General features: G+C 39.4%; 1 protein-coding gene across 1 annotated transcript in view; it reads left to right on the top strand.

Annotated features, from left to right (window-relative positions):
* ANKFN1 (ankyrin repeat and fibronectin type III domain containing 1) overlaps nucleotides 1-23,882 on the top strand; it is a 155,212-nt gene that overhangs the window by 9,217 nt on the left and 122,113 nt on the right. The window contains exon 2 of the mRNA XM_089508231.1: nucleotides 11,148-11,350. Within this exon, the coding sequence (XP_089364357.1) occupies nucleotides 11,165-11,350 (186 nt within the window). The 5' untranslated portion in view covers nucleotides 11,148-11,164. The remainder of the gene's footprint in view (nucleotides 1-11,147; nucleotides 11,351-23,882) is intronic.

Below are 23,882 nucleotides of genomic sequence, written 5' to 3'. Positions count from 1 at the left end.
TGCACTCTCCTCCATTAATCAACCCTATGCTTTTTGTATATCAAAATAAGTTTTTTATTAAAAAGGCACAAACAAACAAAATGAACAAAAATAAGCCAACATACAACAAATTTTTAGATATGCTTTCTGCATAGATCACCTATAATTTCCCATAAACAGCAAAACTCTCAAATTTCAATAATATAATCATAATCCTCACTCCACTAGTTTCATCATTTCCTTGTAACATTTTATTATACAAGTTTGTTCTTTCTACTTTATTTAACTATATCAGTTTTTCCCCTTAACTATCTTCTTCTCTATTCTCCTTTTTATATAACCTTATATAACCTCCACTCTTTTCTCATCCTCTCTTCTTCATCTTAAACTTAGGCCCCATACAGACAGTCCAAAATAAAGCTGCTTCGGGTCACTTTGGAGGTATGCTGTTTAAATGTTGTATGCATCCCAAGAGTCCAGAAGCTGTGCCAAAGCCATAATCTAATCCTAAAGATTGGAGCAAAGCATCATTTAAACAGCATACCTCCAAAGTGACCCGAAGCAGCTTTTTTGGCAGTCTGTATGGGGCCTTAGTTTCCTATTCTTCTGGCTTTATTATTCTTTTAATTTCTTCTTTCTACGTAATATTTCTTGCTTATCATACCATTTTCTCAATGGAGGAATGAGGGGTTCCTTTTTCTCTATATATTCCATGTTCTGTTTACTTCTTTTTCTTAATTTCTTATCTGTATGCAAAATCTATATTAAAACATCCAACCATACCAACCTAAATACATCTCTTACATGACTGCAAGTAAATTACCCAATCACTTGGGCAACACAAACATAACCTAACCCAAACCACCCATACTCAAACCAACATTCATTCCATTCTACCAATTCATTCATTCACTCGCCCTTACTTTTGACTTTAATTTACAAGTTTGATTGTTTTGGGGGCTCCAAATTTCCTACTTAATTCTCACATTTATGCAAGCTTTATCTACATTACCTTAAATCCAGCTCTACAATAGTTTCTAATTATTATATTCCTTTTGTAAAATTATCTGATTAAATTGGCTAACCATTCTTACTTATTATTCTTCTACTTCATCTAAATTTACACCTGCTAATTTAACCCCTTCTAAATTCACTTTCTTTATTATTTCCTACCTTCTCCGCCCCCCATTATTTTCTACTTTCTACATTATTTTATATATCCGTGTATTTAGTCTTTGCCAAATTGACTACAGACCCTTCTGAGCTATTTTAATTTTTAATTATTATTGTTGTTGTTGTTTTTATTTTATTATTATTATCATTGTTGTTTTTTGACCCTCTACTCATAATACTGTATTTGTCTTTATAAGTTATAAGTTCCATCATAAGGAGGAATGGCATTATCCCTTGCATTTCTAGTAGATGTGCACAGGGAGAAACAAGAGAAGAAACACAGACTCGGAGCATTTCATGGTGGAATGGAAACTGGCCACAACTTCATTTGCTTCAAATTATGTAGAATTTGGGTGCTCATGTGGAACAGATTTGATCATCAGTCAGCCCTACATTAAAGTCAAGCTAGACAGCAAGGAAACTGATATAGTTAAAGATTTCCTGTAACTTGGATCAAATTGATCAGAATAGAAACTGCAGTCAAGAGATAAAATGAAGATTAAGATTGCGAATGACAGTCATAAAAGAATTAGACAAGTTTCTAAAGTGTAAAGATATACAACTGAACACTAAAGTTAGAATCGGCCAAGCCACTGTATTTCCCCCATCACTATGTACAGATGTGAAAGCTGGACAGTGAAGAAAGTGGATAGGAAGAAAATCAAGTCATTTGAGATGTGGTGCTGGAAAAGAATGCTGAGGATATTGTGGATGGCCAAAAAGACAAACAAATGGGTCCTTGAAAAGATCAAACCAGAAATCTCCCTGGAAGCCAAGATGATGAAACCAAGGCTGTCGTATTTTGGCCACATAATGAGAAGGCATGACTCATTAGAAAAGACAATAATGCTAGGAAAGGAAGGAAGTAGCAGAAAGAGAAGAAGACCGCACACCAGATGGATAGTCTCAATTAAGGAGGTCATGAGCAGGAATTTACAAGACTTAATCAGAGCAGTGGAAGAAAGGGGTTTTGGAGATGTCTCACCCACAGGGTCACCATGAGTCGAGGTTGAGTTGAGGGCAGTTAACAACAACAACCCACTCGTTAGCCAATGCCCTTCCCTGCCAAACAGAGCAGTTCCAGCCAGATCCCACTCTGTTCTGGACCATTGTGTGGTTCTTTCTCATCACCTGAGAGTGAAGCAGACATTTCAGATCCCAAAGATGGCAGGAGACCTCATTCCTAAACCCCTCAGGAAGACAGTTCAATTAGGGGAACAGGTAAGCCTACCAGCTTCCTCAGCATGGAACCAGCCCAGTGCCATAATACCTTACACTGAGGGTGGGCATAATACAGCCCAGGAAAGATTTAAAAAGATATTTTAAATTAAGTTTTAAAATTTAAATCTTTTTTAAAAAAATAAATCACATAAATCACATTTTCTTAAAGTTATTCCTTTAAAAAGAGCCTTAAACCACCATGAATAGTAATTATACAAATTCTAATTATATTCTCTAAATATGTTAATATCCATTAATAAGAAGTAACCAGATCAGTACTTGTTCTGCAGGTGATGTACATGAAGTGCATGTACTCTCTCTCTATCCCTCCCTCCCTCTCCTTTGCCCCACTTTGAATGCAAAGATACAGAGGGTCAGTGAACAGAGAATTTGTGATCTGAACAAGAAGGAAGATCCTGGATAAAAATACAAGGGATATCCTTTTTAGAAACTGAAAATTAGTCTGAAAACCATTCAGAATAATTGCTTTGTGTGTATTTACCTTCTAATGAAACTTCCATCTCTGAATATGTATTAAGGTAATATTAAATAATAATGTACTTCTACTAAAAATGATTAAATAGAATCTTCCTCACTAGAAATTTAAACTGTGATTTAAATTATTAAAATAGAGTTCTTCAGGGAAGCAATTTTAATCAATTTGATTTAACTCACATCAACCCTGGTACAGTTCTCCAGATGCTGTTGGAGAGTCTTCAGTTCTAGCCTGCATAGCCAATCCTGGGGGAATGAGGAGAATTGCGGTTCAATAACACCAGGAAGAGTGCATTTTGCCCATCTCTGCCATACACCACCAATTTCTGCAAAAAGAGAAGCATACATTATACAACTGAGAGGAGGAAATCAGGCCAAATGAGGTGGGGAGGCAATAAGCCCGTGAGCAGGTAGCCACTGTTGTCCAGGAGTATATTTGCTTCCCAGCCTCAATAAATAGTGGCTCACCAGAACTCTTGAGAATATGGGTTCATCCTTAGAGAAGGTTGGTTGGGAAATTGATTTTGGCACTGAATAGTGTGTTAACATCAATACAGGCATTGGTGGGGAGGGAGAACAGAGCTGATGAGGAACTGCTCACTTCAACTCCATCACTATGTTCCCATCCATATGCTTTTCAATCCTAGCACGCTGTCTGGTTGCACAGATGCTAGGTTGTGCCAGTGAGAGGGCGGATTATACAGGAGGAGGCAGTCATGTAAGGTAATCTGGATCCAACCCATGCACAACTTTAAAGGCAATAACCAGCACTTTGTACCTAGCCTGGAAACTAATTGGCAGCCAGTGGAATGATTTCAGTATTGCTGTGATATGATCACTCCTCGATGCACCAGTAACCAATTTGACTGGCATGTTTTGAACTAAATGAAGTTTCTGAATTTATACAGAGGTAGTCTATTGTACAGCACATTGCAGAACTTCAGCCTTGAGATTACCAGGACATGCACTACAATATTTTAAGTCCTCCAGCTCTAGGAAGGAAAGCAGCTGGTATGAGCAGAAGCTGACAGTAAGTACTCCTGCCCAGTCACATCTATCTGGGCTGACATTTGGAGTGGCAGATTCAGAAGCACCCTTAAGCTGCAAGCACAGTCTTTCACTAGGAGTGTAATTCCATCCAGGATTGTTTGACACACCTTCAACCCTAGGTTAGGACCCTTGACAGTAAGCACTTCTGTCTTGTCGAGATTCAATTTCAGTTTGTTTTTCCTCATCAAGCCCATTACCTCTTCCAGGCATTCATTCAGAGGAGACACACTATCCTTAGTGGAGGCTATATTTGAAAGCATGGAGAAATATATTTGGGTGTCATCAGTGTACTGATAGCACCCCATCTGATACCTCCAGATGATCTCTCCCAGAAGTTTCATGTAGATGTTAAAGAGCATTGGGAATAGAACGGCACCTTGTGGTATGCCACATAAAAGTTCCTTTTTTGAGGAACCACTATCTGCAAGCACTACCATCTGGAACCTGCCTGAGAGGTAGGACCAGAACCACTGAAACACAGTACCTCCAATTTCAAAATCCCTCAGGTGTTCCAGAAGGTTACCATGATTGATGGTATTGAACACAGCTGAGAGATCCAAAAGCATCAGCAAGGACACACTCCCCCGATCAATCCTAAGGCAAAGATCATCCACTAAAGTGACCATAATGGTCTCAATTCTGCATCCTGTTCTGAAGCCAGATTGAAATGGGTCTAGAAAATCTGTATCATCCAAGACTATCTGGAGTTGGATGGCAACAGTCCTCTTAATCAGCTTGCCTGAAAAAGGTGCCATATTGATCTATATACTGATCAATGATTATCAGTTTCTACATACTATGTAGTTGGCCAGTCCAGTATAACCTTACTCACCCTAAGATGAAGCCTTATAGCCACCTAGATGGTATCATGTTGTGCTCCCTCCACTATCTGATCTTACAGCTGCCACTCCCATGCCAGCTGAATTTATCAGTATTATAATGAATGATATCCGTTCATAAATACCCAGTCAAGTAAAACTCTCATAATGTACTAGTGGGTTTCTAATATGCAGCAATACAATACATCACAAGACACAACATAACTCCCCACTCACTTCATATTAGCTTCTCTCACCCCTTAGACCTTTGCTGCTGTTTCTGTTCTGCAGTGTCGTGTGTCTTATTCCAGTCTCCCCTCATTTAATGTACAATGTGCATTTTGACAGGAAACCAAATGGGCAATGCTATGGGTCTCTGCTGGTTGGGCATGCAAAACTGCAAAAGAAACACATTACAAACAACGCACTGAAATTTGTTACAGCTCACTGTAACAAATGCTTTCAAACTCTTGCTGTAATATCATTAAAGAGCTTTAGTAATATTGCAGTAGAATGAAGTATCAAGAAGTTCCACTAATGGGGGGAATATTTGAATTCTGCAGTGTGGGCCATAAGCCATTCAAAGCTTGGAACTTTCAAGCATGTAGGTAGAGTGGAAGGTCTTGGTAGATTGGATAGTAGCGGTGTCATCACATAATTGTGTTTTGACTGTATGGCAGGGAAAAGCCTTTTATTATATATCCTTCACAGATGAAAATTGGGACACACGTGTAAAGGCATCATCAGAGTATGGTCAAGATGGCAAATGGTATTGATGAAGAAGAACAGAGAAGCTAGGAAAGGCTGCAGCTATTTGCTTTTGCTATTTTTGCACTTTGAATTCTGTTTGCAGCAAGTGAAGTAATTTGAAGACAAAGGGGGATAGTTGGAGGGGAAGAGAGAAACTGGGACATTTTAAAATCATCTGAAAAAGTGGGATGACAGAGGATTAATTAGGATGGTCCCTACCAAAATCAGGACAATTGGTGGGCATGTTATTACTGCTTCAGAAGGAAAGGGGCACTTTGCTTCCTTTCAGTCTATGAAGATCCCCCCTCTCATCTGTGTTCAAATATATACAATAAACTGGGGCATTACTAGGGATTTACAGGGGTACAGACCACACTGGGTGACACCTTAGAGGGGGTGAACACCTGGTGGAGTGGTTGCTGGTGGTAAGGGGCTGACCTTCTGGGTTTGGCAGGGCTGCTGCCCAGACAGAAAAGGGAATCACTAGGGGGGCGTTCCCACTTGCCTGTAACATGGATCATGAAGCGTATTAAGAGGTGTCGTTCCCACTGATGCCCAAATTAGTTCCTCAATGCCCCAGAATCGTTTCCACTGCGATTCGATTCAAAATCAAATTATATCGTATAATTCGAATTGGACGCCTATAAACCAGTTTTAAAAAATAGTAGGTTATAACGCAGGTTATTTTTGAAAGCGGGGTACTATTTGCGGTATCCAAATGGGAACAAAAGGGTGTCTGATGTGGGAACCTGGAGATGGGAGGAGCAGCGTTCAAGGGGCTGGCCTGGGAGTGTCACTCTCTTTGTTCTCTTTCTGCATCGCCAGTGCCGTTTTCTTCCATTTGCATAGCCTTTCCCCCCAGTGGATTGCATCCTCCCCTCTGCTCCTCATTCATAGACCGATGTGTGAGGAGAGCCATTGAACACAATTTTTAACTATTTTTTTTTCTTTTTTCGACTCTGCCTGAGCGCCTGAGCAGCAGATGGGCTTTGCAGGACATCCCTGCTTGATCGGCCCCCAGGCAGCCCAGGGAGCAATGGGGGAGGCAAAGGGATTTTGGGGAAAGGAGGCTCCTTCCAGAGGAACTATGGGATGGGCTTTGCAGGACATCCCTGCTTGATCGGCCCCCAGGCAGCCCAGGGAGCAATGGGGGAGGCAAATGGATTTTGGGGAAAGGAGGCTCCTTCCAGAGGAACTATGGGATGGGCTTTGCAGGACATCCCTGCTTGATCGCCCCCCAGACAACAATGGGGGAGGCAAAGCGATTTTGAGGAATGGAGAGCCTGGATGCCCAGGGATCTGGGGGGGGGGGGGGTCGAGCCTTATCTTCTCTCTTTCCTAAAGATTCTCACTCCAATAATGAAGCCCGCTGCCTTCTCCTCCTTGATCCGATTTGTCAAGCCTCCTTCTAGTCTGGGGAGACACAACAGAAGAGCCTTGGATGCAGCCGATTTTCATTGGCTGCCCTAAAAATTAAAAAAAAAACCCTAGACTTGTGACGTCTGAAGCCTAGGCTCTTGATTGACAGCTTGTGGACACAAATGGGAACGGGGAGCAAGTTAATCTGCTTTAAAATAAAGCAATTTAAAATAAATGGGAACGAAAACAGGGGCTAAATGAATCGAGGTAATTTGCCCCTTTTGGTAATGGAAACGATGGGAAAAATCCGAATTATTCCAGGAACATAATCCGAATCAGAATTGCGCCAATATAATCCATTTTATCTGCCAAGTGGGAACGCCCCCTAGGTGTTTGTAGGGGTACATACCTCTTGTCACCTCCCTTTCCTGCTCAGCCAGCAGCCCTGCAAGATGTAGAAGTGTCTGCCACATGGCGGCAGCACCCCACCCCCACCATGGCAGAGATAGTCTAGCTAGTTGAAAGGAGAAGGTGGGAGGATGCCAGGCAGCCCGGGGGTGACAGCTTGAGTTATCATACTGGGGTGACTCTAACTCTAGTGATGCTACTGATAGCATCTCTCTCAACCTTGCCAGTGAACTGAATCAGGGCAAATAAGATATGTAGGGAAACATGCACATAGACTTTTGCCACAATGTTACAAAATACTATTATTAAAAGGGAAAGGTAGAAAATAGATTTTAGCATATGTAGCTTGGAACTGAATTGCACAATTGCAGAAATTAATATTGATGGCAGAAATCAGCTTTCTCTTCTTAAAAACAAGCTTCTAGTCACCAGCCTATAAAGTCAGACAATTCACTGGGGGCACAGCAGGATTTGTTTTGGCCACAATGGGGCTTCCTCACACCTATCTGACTGATGAGCAGAAAGAGAATAAAATGGACAAAATCAGCAAATATATACACAGATGCCAATTCTGCAGTGGAGTAGAATTCAGTCAATGAAATAAAATGAAATAAAATTGGCAGCGTACACTTTGCTTTCCAGAGCTTCATTCCATCTTAAGTAACAAGCCAAGATCCATTCAGGGCTGAAATCCCAAAAAACTCCCCACCTCCCCCCCTTTTATTCTTACCATGGAAGGGTTCCTTACTGGGAGGTGGGTGGGATTTCTTTTATCCATAAATGTTGTTATTTGGATTCAACGAAGCACTTTCCTTGTTGTTGTACATCCCAATTATTGGCCTGTCTCTCAGGAGATGTTAATCATTTAGGTGATTTGTCTGTTTGCAATACTTCATTAGTTGAGGAATGTGTGAGACTCTCTTTGTGATCTGACCAAGTCATGTTTCAAGAGGTCTGCTGTCATTGCCACTGCCACTCTCAAAGCAATTGGAGTGAAGTCAAGAGGAGTTTGTGGAACTGGGGGCTGAATGTCATCAATAATGAAAAAAACAATTAAGAGCAACAAACTGTAACAAGTGAGAAAAACTTGATGAAGAGCAATGCATAAACCTTTCTAATAATAATAATAATAATAATAATTTGTTTTATTTATATACCGCTATTCCAAAGATCATAGCGGTGAACAGCAAGCAAGTTAATTAGCAAGTAAGCTAATTTGCCCCCAACAGTCTGGGTACTCATTTTAGCGACCTCGGAAGGATGCAAGCCTGAGTCTTTGCTTCTGAAAGCAAAGACTGTATTGGCTGTAACAGAGGGAGTGGAGGGAGGTGGACCAGCAGCCTTCCAGACAAATAGTCCACTCTACTCCCACCCATCCCATTGCTGGACCCTTGTGGTGTCTCAAAAGAAAGGAACTTTTAACATATAATTTTTAGACTGAGTAATAAACTGGCAATTTAAATAATTTTGCAATCCATTTCTAACTTTACTTGGAAGTAATTCCCTTAAAATCAATAGGACTTGCTTGCTTGATTTAAACATTTATATTACAACCTCTATTCAAAAATCTCAGGGCCATCTGACGATTTAAAACAGTGCATATAATTAAAATTATTTTAAAAGGATATAACAGTTTAGCAAGTTAAAAAGACAAAAGAGTTAAAATAGTTTAAAATAAATAATAACATAGACGAAACTATGCATAGGATGGAAATGTCAGTATGAAAATCTTGTCTTGTATCACTTTGAGAAAGGTAAAACATGAGGCAAACCCTACTTCCACCCCTTTCTGTACCCATCTTCTTTTTGTTTGGACTTTAGACACTCCAACTGCTGGATAGAAACTGAATCTTTCACATACTTTTAAAGCATGGATTCCCATTTGTAAACCAAAGCCATTCTCCATCATCTCACAACTGGACCAAATGTGGAAGATGAAAATTCTTAGTTAAATATTTTTTGGTATGAAGGGTTCCCCCCTCCCCCCCCCCCCCAAAAAAAAAGACTGCTTAATTTATTTTTTCCTATGTGTTTTCCCCTCCAGTGTCCATGTTTATGACTTTGGTTTGATATACACACTGTATACAACAGAAGTGGTCAGAGTGTGGCTCCCCAAGGCTGTTCTTGCACCCACTGTCCTCTACCAACTCCTTGGCCCACCACTTTTTTGGCCTAAAGAAGGTGACCTCCCTCTACAGGAAGCATCCAGGACAACAGTTCCCCTTTTAAATTGGTTGCAAGCCCTTCCTGCATTTCTTAACATTTAAAAATATCCTTCAAAATCAGAAGTGGGCTTCGAAAACTTTTCCAAGGGCGGCAGCGGCAAGGTGGTTTTTGCAAAACATGGAACCTCTGGAGGGGCTCAGGGCAAAATTAAATGAAATAAAAAGCCTCCTGGACCTGCCACAGTTGCCCATCTCTTGTAGACTGGCATTCCTCCTGTGTAAAAAAAAAAAAAAATGGTGTGAGTTCAACATCTGGTGTTACACTATACGTTTGCTCTCTCACGTTGTCCTGAGAAAAAAAATGCTCACAATTTTACCAGCACTTTCTTCCTGATTCCCTTTTGCAAATGCATCTGAGAAATCAATGCCAATGAGGCCAGATATGCCAAATACATGTATACTTCAGTTGACAAAGTTGATGTGTACCTAAGCATTACTTCTCTAACAGAAACTTTGGTACCAGGGGAAAAGATCACATGGAAAGAATAGGGACAGGTTCCTACACCACAAAAAAGAAGAGCAGTTTAATAGGTTTCAGCAAACTTTTTATCCAAAACTAACAGTGTACACATGTGAAGCAAAACAACCAGCTCAAATAAGCCTTGTGTAATTAGAATATATATATTTTCAACCATCTTAACAGCACTTGAAAGCTTCTTCCACACCTTTCTTATGATTTATGTTTTGGTGGTTAAACCTGTAGATCTATGGTCTCTCTGGCCTGAAACAGATGAGCCAAAATATGTGGCTTCCGGCCACTTCGAGGGTGGGGCAGGCAGAGATCGCATGCCCCTGGAGTAGCCAAAAGCCACTCTGAGGTCACCACAAGGCAGCCTGAAGCAGCCCATTGAGGATTGCAGCAGCAGCAGCCGGCTTTGGGGCCATGGCATCTGGTTGCTGTGGTTCCAGGCTGATCATGGGCCAATTGTGGCTGGAGCAGCCAGTGGCCATTCCAAGCCACCCATTTATCTGATTTCCACCATTATTATTATTATCATTATTATTATTATTATTATTATTTACAAACTAGAGGAGCTGATATGTCAGGCTTATCTGTTCCCTCTTTTTGCATTTCATGCATGCTCAGTAAGGGATTCTGGGGTGAGCTACTATTTACTTTGTTTGTTGTAGGCAAGCACACACACCTATACTTTGATAGGCTAGAGGAGAATCCTACTTTTTCTCATCTTAATATTAATTGCATTGTTTACTGCAGACACACTGCTGCATACTGACAATGAAAATATGTGTTTCTCCAGTTGTCCATCATGCTCCCAGTGCCAATACTGCTGAAAAGCATTAAATTAGACAGTGGATGAGGGGAAAGGGGGGACCTGGACAGGCATCAAAACACTTGGTAGAAAGGAGCTTCTTTATCAGAGATTTTGTTAATGGAAACATACCTGTAGCTATGAATTTCAAAATTTATTCTTATTAAGTAACTATGAATTACAGGGTTTGTTTTTAAATCCATGCCACAAAAGTCAGACCAAATGGTGATGGGCTGGAATAAGTATGGGGATCAAGTAGATCAAGTATTTCAAGGAAAGCAAAATTTGTAATGCCTTCTTTTTCTAGATGTTGAATATTGTGACTTCATGTGAAATTCCAGTATACCAATGAAGTGCATATGTTCTGGTAACAGAGCTGTGCCTTTTTTTCTCCTTAGGAACTACCACATGAAAAATGACCCAGCAAATGCAGAGCCTACAGCTTACCCAGACAAAAAAGAACAACCCACCATCATCTCCCAATGCTGCTAAACGACTCTATCGGAATCTGTCAGAGAAATTGAAGGGAAGTCACTCATCTTTTGATGAGGCATATTTCAGAGCCAGATCAGACCGTCTCAGTCTCCGAAAGTCTTCAATGGTAATGGTTTTTTTTTTATTTCATTTGATAATATAGGAGAGGTTCAGATTAATCACACATCTCTCTAAGATTAGACTATGTATCATTTTGCATGCCCATCTCCAGCTGTTCTCATTCTTTCCCATTATATTTTCCTTCATGTGTAGATCTTTGAATCTCTATTTCATCTTCAAAAAGTGATGGAGAGAATATGATGATGAGCCAAGAACCTATGCATGCATAGAAAAATATGAAGGACCACTCCTGAGGGCAAAAATTCTTTTGTTGTCTGTAGAAAAGGGACCATAGCTGGGTAAATGGACAGATGGAGGAAGAAGACCAACCTTCCCTAAATTAGTGCCTTCCAGATTTTGGAATACAACACTTAACCTCCAGCCAGCATAGATCCTGCATAATGCAGCCTTGTCTCCAACTTCCCTGCACATACTGTCTCTATCTGTGTGTTTTGCAGAAACATCTGGAGGGGACTTCTACATCTTTTTGGGTGGGGTGGCATAGAAGACTGTGCTATCAGCCACTGTCATGGAGCAGATTAGAATGAAGTGGAAGGAGATTATGGGAATATGTCTTGTCCATGCCTCATTGCAGTATGTCTCCACGTTTAGCCTTGCCATTTCTTGTAAGTGCCTGAATAGGGCTTGAGATGCTGAATTGTTCATGGATGGAAGCAGCAGTCAGCAGACATGGCCAGCTCTTGAGGATCTGAATGGCCTGGGGGAAGCCAGGCATGCTGAAGCTGAAGTGAAATTTAGCTTGGTATTTACTAAATCTGTTAGGTATATTCAAATAAACATTTTTGTTATCATCGTCAAAGAGATGTTTTCACCAGATAATAACACCTATGAGCATCACCACCATGGACCACAGGATGTCAGAGCCTATGGATGACATTCAGTAGAAAAGGCAAAATTCCACTAGGAAATTGTCTTTGAGCCCCACTGAAATGAAATATTTCTTTATATTTCAACTAGGCTTGAGGAGAATCTCTTGGAACAGATTATGCCCCATTTTACCCAATGAAAAGAGAGATGACATTTTGGTTTGATTTTCTATTCCAGGAATCAATTTATTGATTCCTTGTAGCTGATTTGTTGACAGGTCTGGGTACACTGTCTACTCTGAAACATACTCTGGGCTAATTTAAAATTCCTTGGGATTTCTAAGACTTTTACTCTCCTTTTGGTAGTATAAAGAAAAAGCACTACTACTATGTGAGTAAAGAAATGTTAGGTTGACTGGACAGTTATGTACCTAGAAAATCTAGATGATAGGATTACTCTTAAATGAGATGATAAACTGCTGCTGCTTTTGTTGTTATTGTTTTTAATCTGGATAGTTACTCCAAATGTGCAGATTTTCAAAGCTTGGAAATATACTTTTAAAGAAGACTGAATATAATGACATGCTGAAGACAACGTCAACTGAGCAGTGGTAGGATGATGGACTGGGACCCAGAAAGGCTGGTCTGATTCAAAGTTTGGACAGCTTCTTATTCAGTCCAGATTCTCTATACCTCTGCAAACAGTTATGCTAAGACAGTATTTCTGTCTGTACTAAATCATTCCACCTATTTTGAGTGATAAAACCATGATGGATAGCTTCATGATGCATATTTGAGGCAGGACACAGGGAGAAAAATGGCAAAGGCAAGAAGTCACATTCTCTCAGCCTCAGAGGAAGGCAATGATCCTCCTCTAAACAAATCTTAACAAGAAAATCCTGTGACAGGTTCACTATCAATCAGAGGCTGTTGCCACACTACAAATTAATGCTGTTTGACATGGCTTTAACTGTCATGGTTCTATTCTATGGAATCTTGGGATTCATAATTTGTTGTGGCACCAGTGCTCTCTGACAGGGAAGGCTAGATATCTCACAAAATTATAAATCCCAGAATTCCATAGTCTTGAGCCATGGCAGTTAATGTGGTGTCAAACTGCATTAATTCTGAAGTGTAGATACAGCCAGATTCAATTTAGAGGTCCATAACAATAACAGCAATAAAACCAACAAATCAATGGTCATGCCCAGTCAAAATTCAGCTAGATTGAATTTATAGGGTATAACCTCCAACTAATGGACAGGCAATATCATTATTAGCATTGAACAAAATTTGCACCTGCAAGTATTGCACGTACTGGGGAAAGTTTTTGAAAGCTCTTCACCAGGCAAGAAGTTACAAAAGGTAGAATGGGGGTTGAGAAAAGGGGGCAAGTGATGAGGTCTATGTATAGTAAGAGGAAAAATGGGGAAAGAGGCAAAGACTTAAGTGTGTTAGATGACACATAGGCCACATCTAGAATGCAGAATTGATGTTGTTTGACACCGCTTTAACTGCCATGGCTCAATGCTATGGAATTCTAGGATTTATAGTTGTGTGAGATATTTAGCCTTCTATCTCAGAAAGCTCTAATGCCACCAGAAACTACAAATCTGAGGATTCCATGGGATGGAACCATGACAGTTAAAGCGGCATCAGACTGCATCAGTTCTGCAATGTGGCAGCAGACTCAGATGCCAAGAAAGTTTCATGTTACAACTTGGATTGCTGGAACAAACAAATGCGTAACAGCTCCTTTTCTCATTTTTGACAATACAGATGTAAAGAATACTCACAGATTTCCTTATGTTCAATAAGAAAAGATGTTTTGAGAATATGATACATCTCTGTGGTGTGGTGTGGGGTGGGGGAAATAGTCATGAGATTCTTCACCCATAGGCAACAGTGAAAATAACTGTTCTTTTTTCCCTGTCATCAATACAGAAAAGGGAGGTGTGTGCAAAAAGCATCCAGTTTTGTGCAAAGACATTTTATTTTGCACAAGAAAACCAATGTTTTGCACAAAAAATACTTTGTGAAATTTTCACAAACAAGGTCCACAAATGCCAAAAATCATTGTAAAACGCATGAACACTATTTTCATCCTGCCTTGCAAGGAGAAAATGTTTGAAGCATGAAAACAAAGTAAGAAAAGATTTACATCCCTTTGTTTTAAAAACATCATATCCAATAATTACTCTGATTTGTCTCCATGGGTATTTGGATAAAAGCTATAAAATACCCAGTTTTCGTATAAGATATGAAATATTTTTGTCCTGCTATGCTGTGCATCTATCATACTTTTTTTTTATAGAAAGACCATTAATTGCTTTGGTGTAATATTCATGAACTATGGATGAAGTGATAATATGATACCCAGTCTGGTGGGTGGGGAGCCTGTATCTACAAAACCAATAGATGGCTAGTTTAGAATTCTCTGTGACATCTAATTTTCTGTGAGAAGAGGGGCGTTTGAAGGAAAAAAACTGACTATATGATTGATTTCCCACCTTTGATTTGAAGGTGTGTGGAACTAGGCTTTAATTCTGCCTTGTTTCGAGTTGAGTTTTATCATGTAGAGTTGATGTGATGTCAGTTCAGTTCTGTTCTCATAAAAGCTACTAGCCTCAGTGTTCTACAGAGAAGTACGTTCTGTGAGATTCATCAAAAGTGATACCTAATGATAGCTCATGGTCCATTCTGACATTTTCAGGAAGTATTAGGAGCATTGTGGGAGGCTGTGTCTGTCAATCATATTATTGCTTTCTGCCCAAACTGTTTAAAGATGTATTATGTGGTACAATTCTAACCACAAAAGAATAGCCAAACATTTAATTGCCTTCGATCCTGGAAAAGGATCATCATAGGTTAAGATTTTTGGTCACTTTTGACCTTGTGTGGGTGGGACAAAAAGCAAAAAGGCCCATGTGGAGACAGAAACCTATTTTTCCTCTTCCTTTACTACTCTCCATGTCTAAAGTGAAAGACCTGGCTGTGATTAGAGATGGGGTGATTTATATTCCCAATGACATCTATGTCATTGACAAGGGGCCCTGGTGGTGCAGTGGTTAAATGCTGGTACTGCAGCCACAATATTGTAAGTTCGCTTCTAGAGGAGGGCTTCAAGGCCCACTCAGCCTTTCATCACTTCGTAGGTCGATAAAATGAGTACCCAGCTTGTTGGGGTTAATTGGCTTGCACATTGTAAACCACTTAGGGAGTGCTAGTTCACTGCTAAGTGGTATAGAAATGTACTTGCTATTGGTTACAATTTCTTTCAAAATATACCGAAATGCAACACATGAAACTGGAAGCCGTATGGACAAAATGCCTCTAAAATTATTTAAAAATGATTTTTTTAAATAACATATGGGGAGTAGTCATTTTAATTTGCTGCAGCCAAAACAGCAGGCTTGTAGCACTTGAAAGACTAACATGCTTTATTTGGCATATGCTTTCATGGACTGCCATCCACTTCATCAGATGCAATCTTATCTGCTGAAGTGAGCTGCAGTCAGCAAATGTATATGCCAGATAAAATATGTTAGTCTTTAAGGTACCACAAAAATATTTGTGGTAACTAAAATTTTTCCTCATTACACCAATAATATAAATGTTCCCAATTATTATGCTACATTTTGCAATGTGCCATTTCTTTGTGGGTTTGTTTAATACCTCAACTTTCCCCTTGTACAGGATCCAAGGTGGCTTAAAAGCATTTACATACAGGTAGAGTTAAACAATTATTTATATAAAAGTTAAACAATTAAACAACAGCTCGCTTAAAAACACAAAATTGAAGCAATTTAAAACATTGAAAAGATTAAAAAATATAAACTCTTTAAAAGCCCCTTTTGCCACATAATTTATAAGCTGAAGTCGCATCTGAATAAAAAGGTCTTTGCTTATGAGTGGGACTGGTGGTCGGGGGCAGCTGAACCTCCTGTGGGAGGAAGTTCCACAGTTTAGGAACAGCCACCAAGATAGCTGTCCCCTGTGCCAAATGTGCCTGTGGTGATGGTAAGACCAAGAGAAAGTCTCCATTGCCCCAAAGGACCTTCTACAGATACATAGCTAGTAACATTTCCAAGTTCTGCCCAGTATTTACACCATTTAGAGAGGTAGAGACTGGCTCCATGTCAGTGGGGCAATGAATCCTTTCCAGGTTTAATGCCGACCTTTCAAATAGCTATCCAAAGTCCTGAACCTATTTGGAGAATACTGTTCAGCAGCTTTATAGATAACAACAACAATGACAACAACAACAACAAGGAATCTTCTGTTTGAGGGACTATCCAGGACCAAATCCAGTTGAAAAATGAGAATGCAGAGCAGGAGGGGGCTTTTGTTGTTGTTCAGCAAACAGTTGACACTTGGGCAGCAAACTGAACAATTTCCCCCTCCCATGTGATGAAATGTATTGTATTGCTATTTAAATGACAGTAATCATTTCTAGCTTTGCACATATAAATATAAATCAGCATACACAAATTGTATGCCAATCTGTCTCTTCTATGCTTTTTATAGTGCTGCATCCCCCCCCCCCCCCGCCTTGTACTGATACATAATTGAGGATGCTAAGAGTATCTCTATGGAAAATCTGACTTTTTTATTATTATTTTTTTATTTAGGTATTTATATCCCGCCCTTCAGCCCTAATGGCTATCAGGGTGGCATACATTTATTATTATTTTTAACCAGACTTGAATGCTTGATCTTCAGATACCCCATTATGCTGCATTTGCATCTGCCCTAACACCTTAGAAAGGTTACTTTTGGGGGCTACAACTGCCAGAATACCCCACCTACTTTAACTAGTGGCCATGTTATTTAACAGATCTGGTAGTCATTGTAAAAAAAAAAGTAATTTTCCTAAGCTTTGCCAGGCTGTTTAGTAAGCTGCTCCACCCTTTTTACAACTTGACAAACCACCTTCATTTCTTGATGAGTACATATCAAGTAATAAAATGCACCAAACACTTATCCGTTTACCTTGAAAATGATGAAGGACTGGTAAACATTTATTGTGATTCCTTATAAACCCTTGAGGGGTTTTAACAATGCTCACATAGAGTGCTAACAAATCCTCTGTGGTTGTAATCCATGAAAGCTTATGTTGAAATAAATTGGTTAGTTTTAATAGTACTACAAGATTCCTCTTTCCAGCACTACCCCCTTTATACTGAAACAATCATTTTAATTGTAATGTGTCTTCATTTAAGTAAGCATCAGATCCAAAATGGAAAGCTCCCGACTTTGAAAAATGGCTGCCAAAGCAAATTCAGGAACCCACATTGGAGCCGGGTTGTACCTGGATGGCGGTTTTGGGGAGAAAAGCTGTGCGATAACACCAGGGTACAGTCCAAATGAAGCTTCAACTCAGCAGCGGTAAGACATGTTCTTCAGCAGTGCGATAATCCCCAAAGACTAACACAGCTGTGTTTTGAAAATTGCTCAGTGGCAATTTAAATCAGCTTATTGAAATAAGCAACGTCTTTATAATAATAATAATAATAAATGTTTATTTATAAACCGCTTTTCCAATGATCAAAGCGGTGTACATGTCGTTAATCAAACAGTAAAAACAGTAAAAAAGAGTCTACATCATAAAATACATATTAAAATAGAATTAAATTCAAACGACAGTAAAAGCATAGGATAAAAAACTGTTAAAAACATAGCGATCTATTAAAACCAAACTGCAGAAACAATAGGGGAGGTAGAATCTTAGATGGAATTGGGAAGGTAGGCTTGTTGAAAGAGATAAGTCTTTAAAGCCTTCTTGAAGGCTTCCACTGTTCCACTGTGGCGGATATCTTCAGGGAGGGCATTCCATAAGGAGGGCGCTACAGCTGAAAATGCCCGTTGCTGTGTTGTTACCAATCTCACCTTAGGGTGGTCGAGTAAACATTTTCCTGTAGTTCTGAGCGTTGTTCTGTTGATCACAAGAGACAACTTTAAAGATACTATACGGCCTAAATCAGCTCATGGGGAAACAGGCATCAGCCTTATCTGTGTAATAAGATAGTCCCCAGCACTAGATTGTTGATGGCCTTTTACCAGCCATTTTTATGCATGCCATCTGTTCAGTATGGCATGTTGAAATCTATGAAGATTGATTTCCATTCTGGATCTGATGCTTACTTAAATGAGGCCACATTACAATCAAAATGAGTTTCCAGCATTCAAGTTGGGTGGGGGACGATGTTTTAAAATGCTTCCCAATCTTTCAGTGACACAGTTCTTCACAGTTATACAGCTCCATTCTGTGAGATGATGATGAGAGTCTGGAGACTTATATGCCTAACTTTGTAGGCACCTCACCTATTAGGAAATGAGCAATTGACTCACCATCTGAGACAATGAATAATGCCACTATGAGGGAGAAAATCCAGCCATTATACTGTCTTGCATTGCCCCAAAATTTAACCTAGAGCAAAATGGATTCCTCCATAGAAGAAATATGTAAAGATTTATACATGGAAAACCTAAGAGTGTCCATAAAACTAGCATAAGATAAGATAAAAAAAACAAGCAAGCAAATAAATAGTTTTCTGTGTTATCTTAAAAACTGAGAGACATATTGTTATGGTGGCATAAGCATTCATGCTTCTAACAAAATGAACAAGGAGTGACAGTATGTTTTGCCTATCCATTTGGTTGTTTTGCTTCAGGAGTCTAGCATGGCTTACCCCTGTGAAGTATGACTAATAGTGGGGAGGAGGTCTGACCATCCCCAAAGTGAAGTTTAAAACCAAATTTGGAGGTTTTCCCCATGTGAAACATCAGGAATATACTGAAGGCAGCCAAAATTGTTTCCTAAGACTAGTGACACTGGAAATTGGTCAGGTTCATGCATATTTATTCTCTCCTCCTTTTTAGATCTCACCCCTGTTCTGGAAATAGATCTCACCCCAGTTCTGTAATACACCAAACAGTATCTCTTGATCTCCCTAATTGGAGCTTTCTCTCTCAAATTCTATGTCTGCATAATGTTTGTGTGTATGTGTCTTCACATTGCCTGGTGACTTATGGAGACCCCATTAATTTCATAGGGTTTTCTTGGGTGAGAAATACTCAAATGAGGCTTTGCCACTTCCTTTTCCTTTGAAATATAGCCTACAGCACCTGACATTTGATACCCACCATTTTTTTTTAAAAAAAAATATACAACACAAAACATTCCCAAAGAAAGCTGCTTCATTGATGACAAACAGATTTTTGCTAGACAAAAGTCATCCACTCTTTTCTTCGCACTCCAAGGGATAGACATATAGAGTCTCTTGCTCTCATGTTGTTAGTCTTTAGAATGGGGAGCACAAATGACCAAACCACCCTACCCAAACAAACCAACGCAACAGCTTGTGTGAGGCAATTATCTGCTCTGTGTTGTCCACAGCAGCTCTCATTTCTCAGCTCAGAATATTGTCACATACTTCCCACAGTGTTTCCAAAATGTTCAACTGGGTCTTACTTTTCATCCATTTTTCCTCACTCTTTTCTTCTGGCTAGAAGAGCGCTGATAGCTAATGATCACAAAGGGACTCTGAAAAGGAATTCTGAGGAACTTGGCCAGACCCCACCACTGCAGAGCATTAGAAGGATGTTCTTGTAAACAAAAACCTACAGGCCATATTATATTGCTGCACCTGCTTCTCTCCCATTCAATTAGGAGATGATGTGCTTCCTGTGTTTCCTGTGGCTTGTCTTTTTCTGCACATCTCATAGACTTAAATGTTGTGAAAAGGGAGGTATGATGGTTCCTTTGAATAGTTAGCACTGAATAGTTAGCTGTGCAGAAGATGGAAAGCAATAAATATTTTGCAGATTGTCCATCTGTCCCCATGGTCCAATGGTCCAATATTTGTATATCTTCTGATTGCTCTGGAGCTATGAGACCACACCAATGACCTCAGGAATATTTTACATATAAATTTACATATTTATATATGGCTTTCTGCCAAGGTGTACAATATATTTATTGATTAATTATTAGATGGAGTGGTTAGATTGGTGTGTCTATCCCAAATAAGACCTAAAATAGGTCAGAATAAGTAAGATAATCTTGGGGAGGCGGTACCTTTCTTTTTTGAAAATTACTACAATCCTGCATTACACCAACAAAATTGAAATACTTTTCATTATGTACTCCACTGTCTCTTTATAGAACATCCAGGGGAAAATTTGCAAAATGCATCAGCACAGAGAGAATATTTATTTTAATTTGCTATAGCTAATGTCTCCATACTACATTTTTTTCTATACAAGGATTAAACTACATCTAATATTAAATGCACCTTTACATGTAATATGCAGGCTTTTAAAAAAAGTGAATTGCATCAGTTGCAGGACCTGATTAATTATTATCAGAAAAAGGAAGGAGGTGAGATTTGGCTTTTTCTTTCATCCTATTGGGAGACTGTGGTATTTGAGGCTGTACTTCTCAAAAGGGGAAGGGGTTTAAACTATCCAGATGATACTTCTTTTGTCCGGGACTATTTTCTGACAATTTCCAGCACCAGCTACAACATTTTATTCTTACCCTTGAGAGGAGGAGGAGGAGGGAGAAGAGGAGGAGGAGGAGGAGGAGGAGGAGGAGGAGGGGGAGGAGGACCTGAACAAAAACAAATCCTTCTCCTCCTTTACTTTTAATTTTTTTTCTTATAGTTATAGTGCATAAGTGAAATGACATCTTTGCACTATAACACTGTTGTAACTCTAAGGCCAGGGTGAGAGGGAGAGAAAACCTGCCCTTCAAATAGGGTTGCCATAAGTCAGGACCTCCAAACCGGGACAAATGTAGGGCAAATGTAGGACAACCTTTTCAAATGTAGGGCACATTTTATAAAAATGGAGGACATGCGGAAAAAATTGATGCTTTTTAAAAATGTTAATATAAATGCATGTTTCTTAGGCATGATCAAAATGGAGGACATTTGGGCATTATTCCTAGTCAGATGGCAGAAATGGACTTCCTTTTCTGCCCAAACCACCCCCCTCCATTCCAAAACACACACAACAGCACATTTGGGCACTTCCCGTGGCTTTACTTAACATGGCCTCTTGCATAGTTCAGAGGCTTATTCCATAATCAAACCCCTTGAGTTTAACACTTAGCACGGTTTAACATGGCTATGCATATTGAACATGTCAAGGTGGTTTCACAAGAAGTGGATTTGCCGTTTCAGGTTTCTTGCACCAACTCTACTTCTCAGAAGTGTGTACTTAGTCAAGGGACTTTGATTTTTTTTCACTGCACATGAGTTTGTAAAAATCAGAGCAGCTAACATTGGCCATGCCTGAGAGGCTTACTGATATCAATATCACCATCACCATCATCATCATCATCACCATCATTGTCACAACAAGGGAGACTTGTTAGCATTAAAAGCACAAAAAATACACCAAAACCACCCTTTGGAAGGTGACACTCTCTCAACTTCAGAAGCTGACTCAAATCACATCATCACCACACTATCATTGTCGAAGCAAGGGACAATTGTTAGCATTAAAAGCATCAAAAATACACAGAAAAGGCACTTTAAAATGCACTTTAAAAATACAGTTTAAAAAATACAGCTTAAAAATGCACTTTAAAAATACAGTTTAAAAATACACCTTAAAAATGCACTTTAAAAATACAGCTTTAAAATGCACTTTAAAATACAGTTTAAAAATACAGCTTAAAAATGCACTTTAAAAATACAGTTTAAAAAATACAGCTTAAAATGCACTTTAAAAATACAGCTTAAAATGCACTTTAAAATACAGTTTAAAAATACACCTTAAAAATGCACTTTAAAAATACAGCTTTAAAATGCACTTTAAAATACAGTTTAAAAAATACAGCTTAAAATGCACTTTAAAAATACAGCTTAAAATGCACTTTAAAATACAGTTTAAAAATACAGCTTAAAATGCACTTTAAAAATACAGCTTAAAATGCACTTTAAAATACAGTTTAAAAATACAGCTTAAAATGCACTTTAAAAATACAGTTTAAAAATACAGCTTAAAAATGCACTTTAAAAATACAGTTTAAAAATACAGCTTAAAATGCACTTTAAAAATACAGCTTAAAAATGCACTTTAAAATACAGTTTAAAAAATACAGCTTAAAATGCACTTTAAAAATACAGTTTAAAAAATACAGCTTAAAATGCACTTTAAAAATACAGTTTAAAAAATACAGCTTAAAATGCACTTTAAAAATACAGTTTAAAAAATACAGCTTAAAATGCACTTTAAAAATACAGTTTAAAAAACACATACAGTACTTCCTCCTTCTCCTTCTCCTTCTCTTCCTCTTCATCCTCCTCCTCCTCCTCCTCCTCCTCCCTGGCACCAAAAAAGGGCAAAGGAAATGGCCCTTTCCTTTCCCCTCTGGCTGCAGCCCAGCCCAACAGAGGAGGAACTCCTCCTCCTGAGTCTGGCTGGCCAATGGGGGCAGACTGGGGCTGGAACAGCCCCGCCCCCTGCCAGCCCTCACAGGCTGAGGCCTGGAGGACCCAGCCTCAGGAGGAGGAAGTCCTCCTCATTAGCCCTGCGTGCAGCTCTGCAAGGGCCAGCAAAGGCAACCTCATCCACCCGGGACAAGGAGGAAACCGTGCAGGGACGCCCCCTAGTGGTCAAAACCCGGGATTGTCCCGCCCCCAGCCGGCTTATGGCAACCCTACCTTCAAACCACAGGTCCACCTCAGAAAACTCTGCTCCAGTTTTTAAAACCTTTTGGAAATGTTGTAGTGCAGAACCAAAAAATTGCCTCAAATAGCCCCCTCTCCCATGGAATGGTAGAATGTGGAGACAGTACAAACCAGCAGACTCCAAAATCTAAATCACAAGAATGCACAGTTCTCCAGAACCAATTTGGAGGAGTACGGAATGTCACATATAGTTTTACCATGAATTTCAACAACTCTTCCTTCCTCTAAGAGGGAAAATTATTGATTATAGTCTTTCAGCCATTTCAGTACAAACTTGGGAGATTTCAGCTGTTCCTTAGTTTCACCAACCCACAAAACTAGATCAAATTTACTTACAAGAATGAACTGCTTAGAACTGCCTAAGTATGTTTATTTCAAAGTGAATAACAGAACCTGAAGTAAGGCTTTCTTGTAGTCATTTGGGCATATCATCAAGAAATCACAATTTTTAAAAATGGATTTTGCAAGGAAATGTAGAAAAGATTCCAATTGGCTACAGCTGAGTGTTACCCAAAGAAAGTTGAGGGGCAGGGGGTCCCCACCAACTATTAGTGTCACTTTGATTGTTGGGGAAATTACAAGCTTGCATGAGGCTGCATAACCTTTAGGACTGTTGGCATCTATGTATACTGGCAATGACTGAGGAGGATTCCAGGTCTGGGTGAATTAAGAAGGTTTCATTTAGTAAAATGCAGAGTCACACCCACACAATAACAATTCAAACAGACACAGCATTCTGAGCTAACCGAAATGAAAATGTGGAAACTGGATAACGGATTTTTAGGGGTTTAAAGAGGTAATATTTCCCTGTCCAAAGAGCAGGCCATGGAAAGTATGAGTGGCTCAGACTGAGGTCTGAGAGCAACACCAAACACAGCCTGGAACAACTGCATGCATACTGTGTGCACAGAGGCTAGGTTTTGGGGACCATAACTGAAAACTAGCTTCTGGGGAATGTGCTGCCTTGTGAGGTAACAAAAAACTTGATGGCTTTTTTTGGGAATCAACA

This window comes from Sceloporus occidentalis, unplaced genomic scaffold (assembly GCF_023333645.1).
Source record: "Sceloporus occidentalis isolate IW3139 unplaced genomic scaffold, rSceOcc1.0.p SCAF_1, whole genome shotgun sequence".
Lineage (NCBI taxonomy): Eukaryota > Metazoa > Chordata > Lepidosauria > Squamata > Phrynosomatidae > Sceloporus > Sceloporus occidentalis.
Note: the sequence above shows the minus strand (reverse complement) of the source record. Positions and strands in the feature narration are given on the sequence as shown.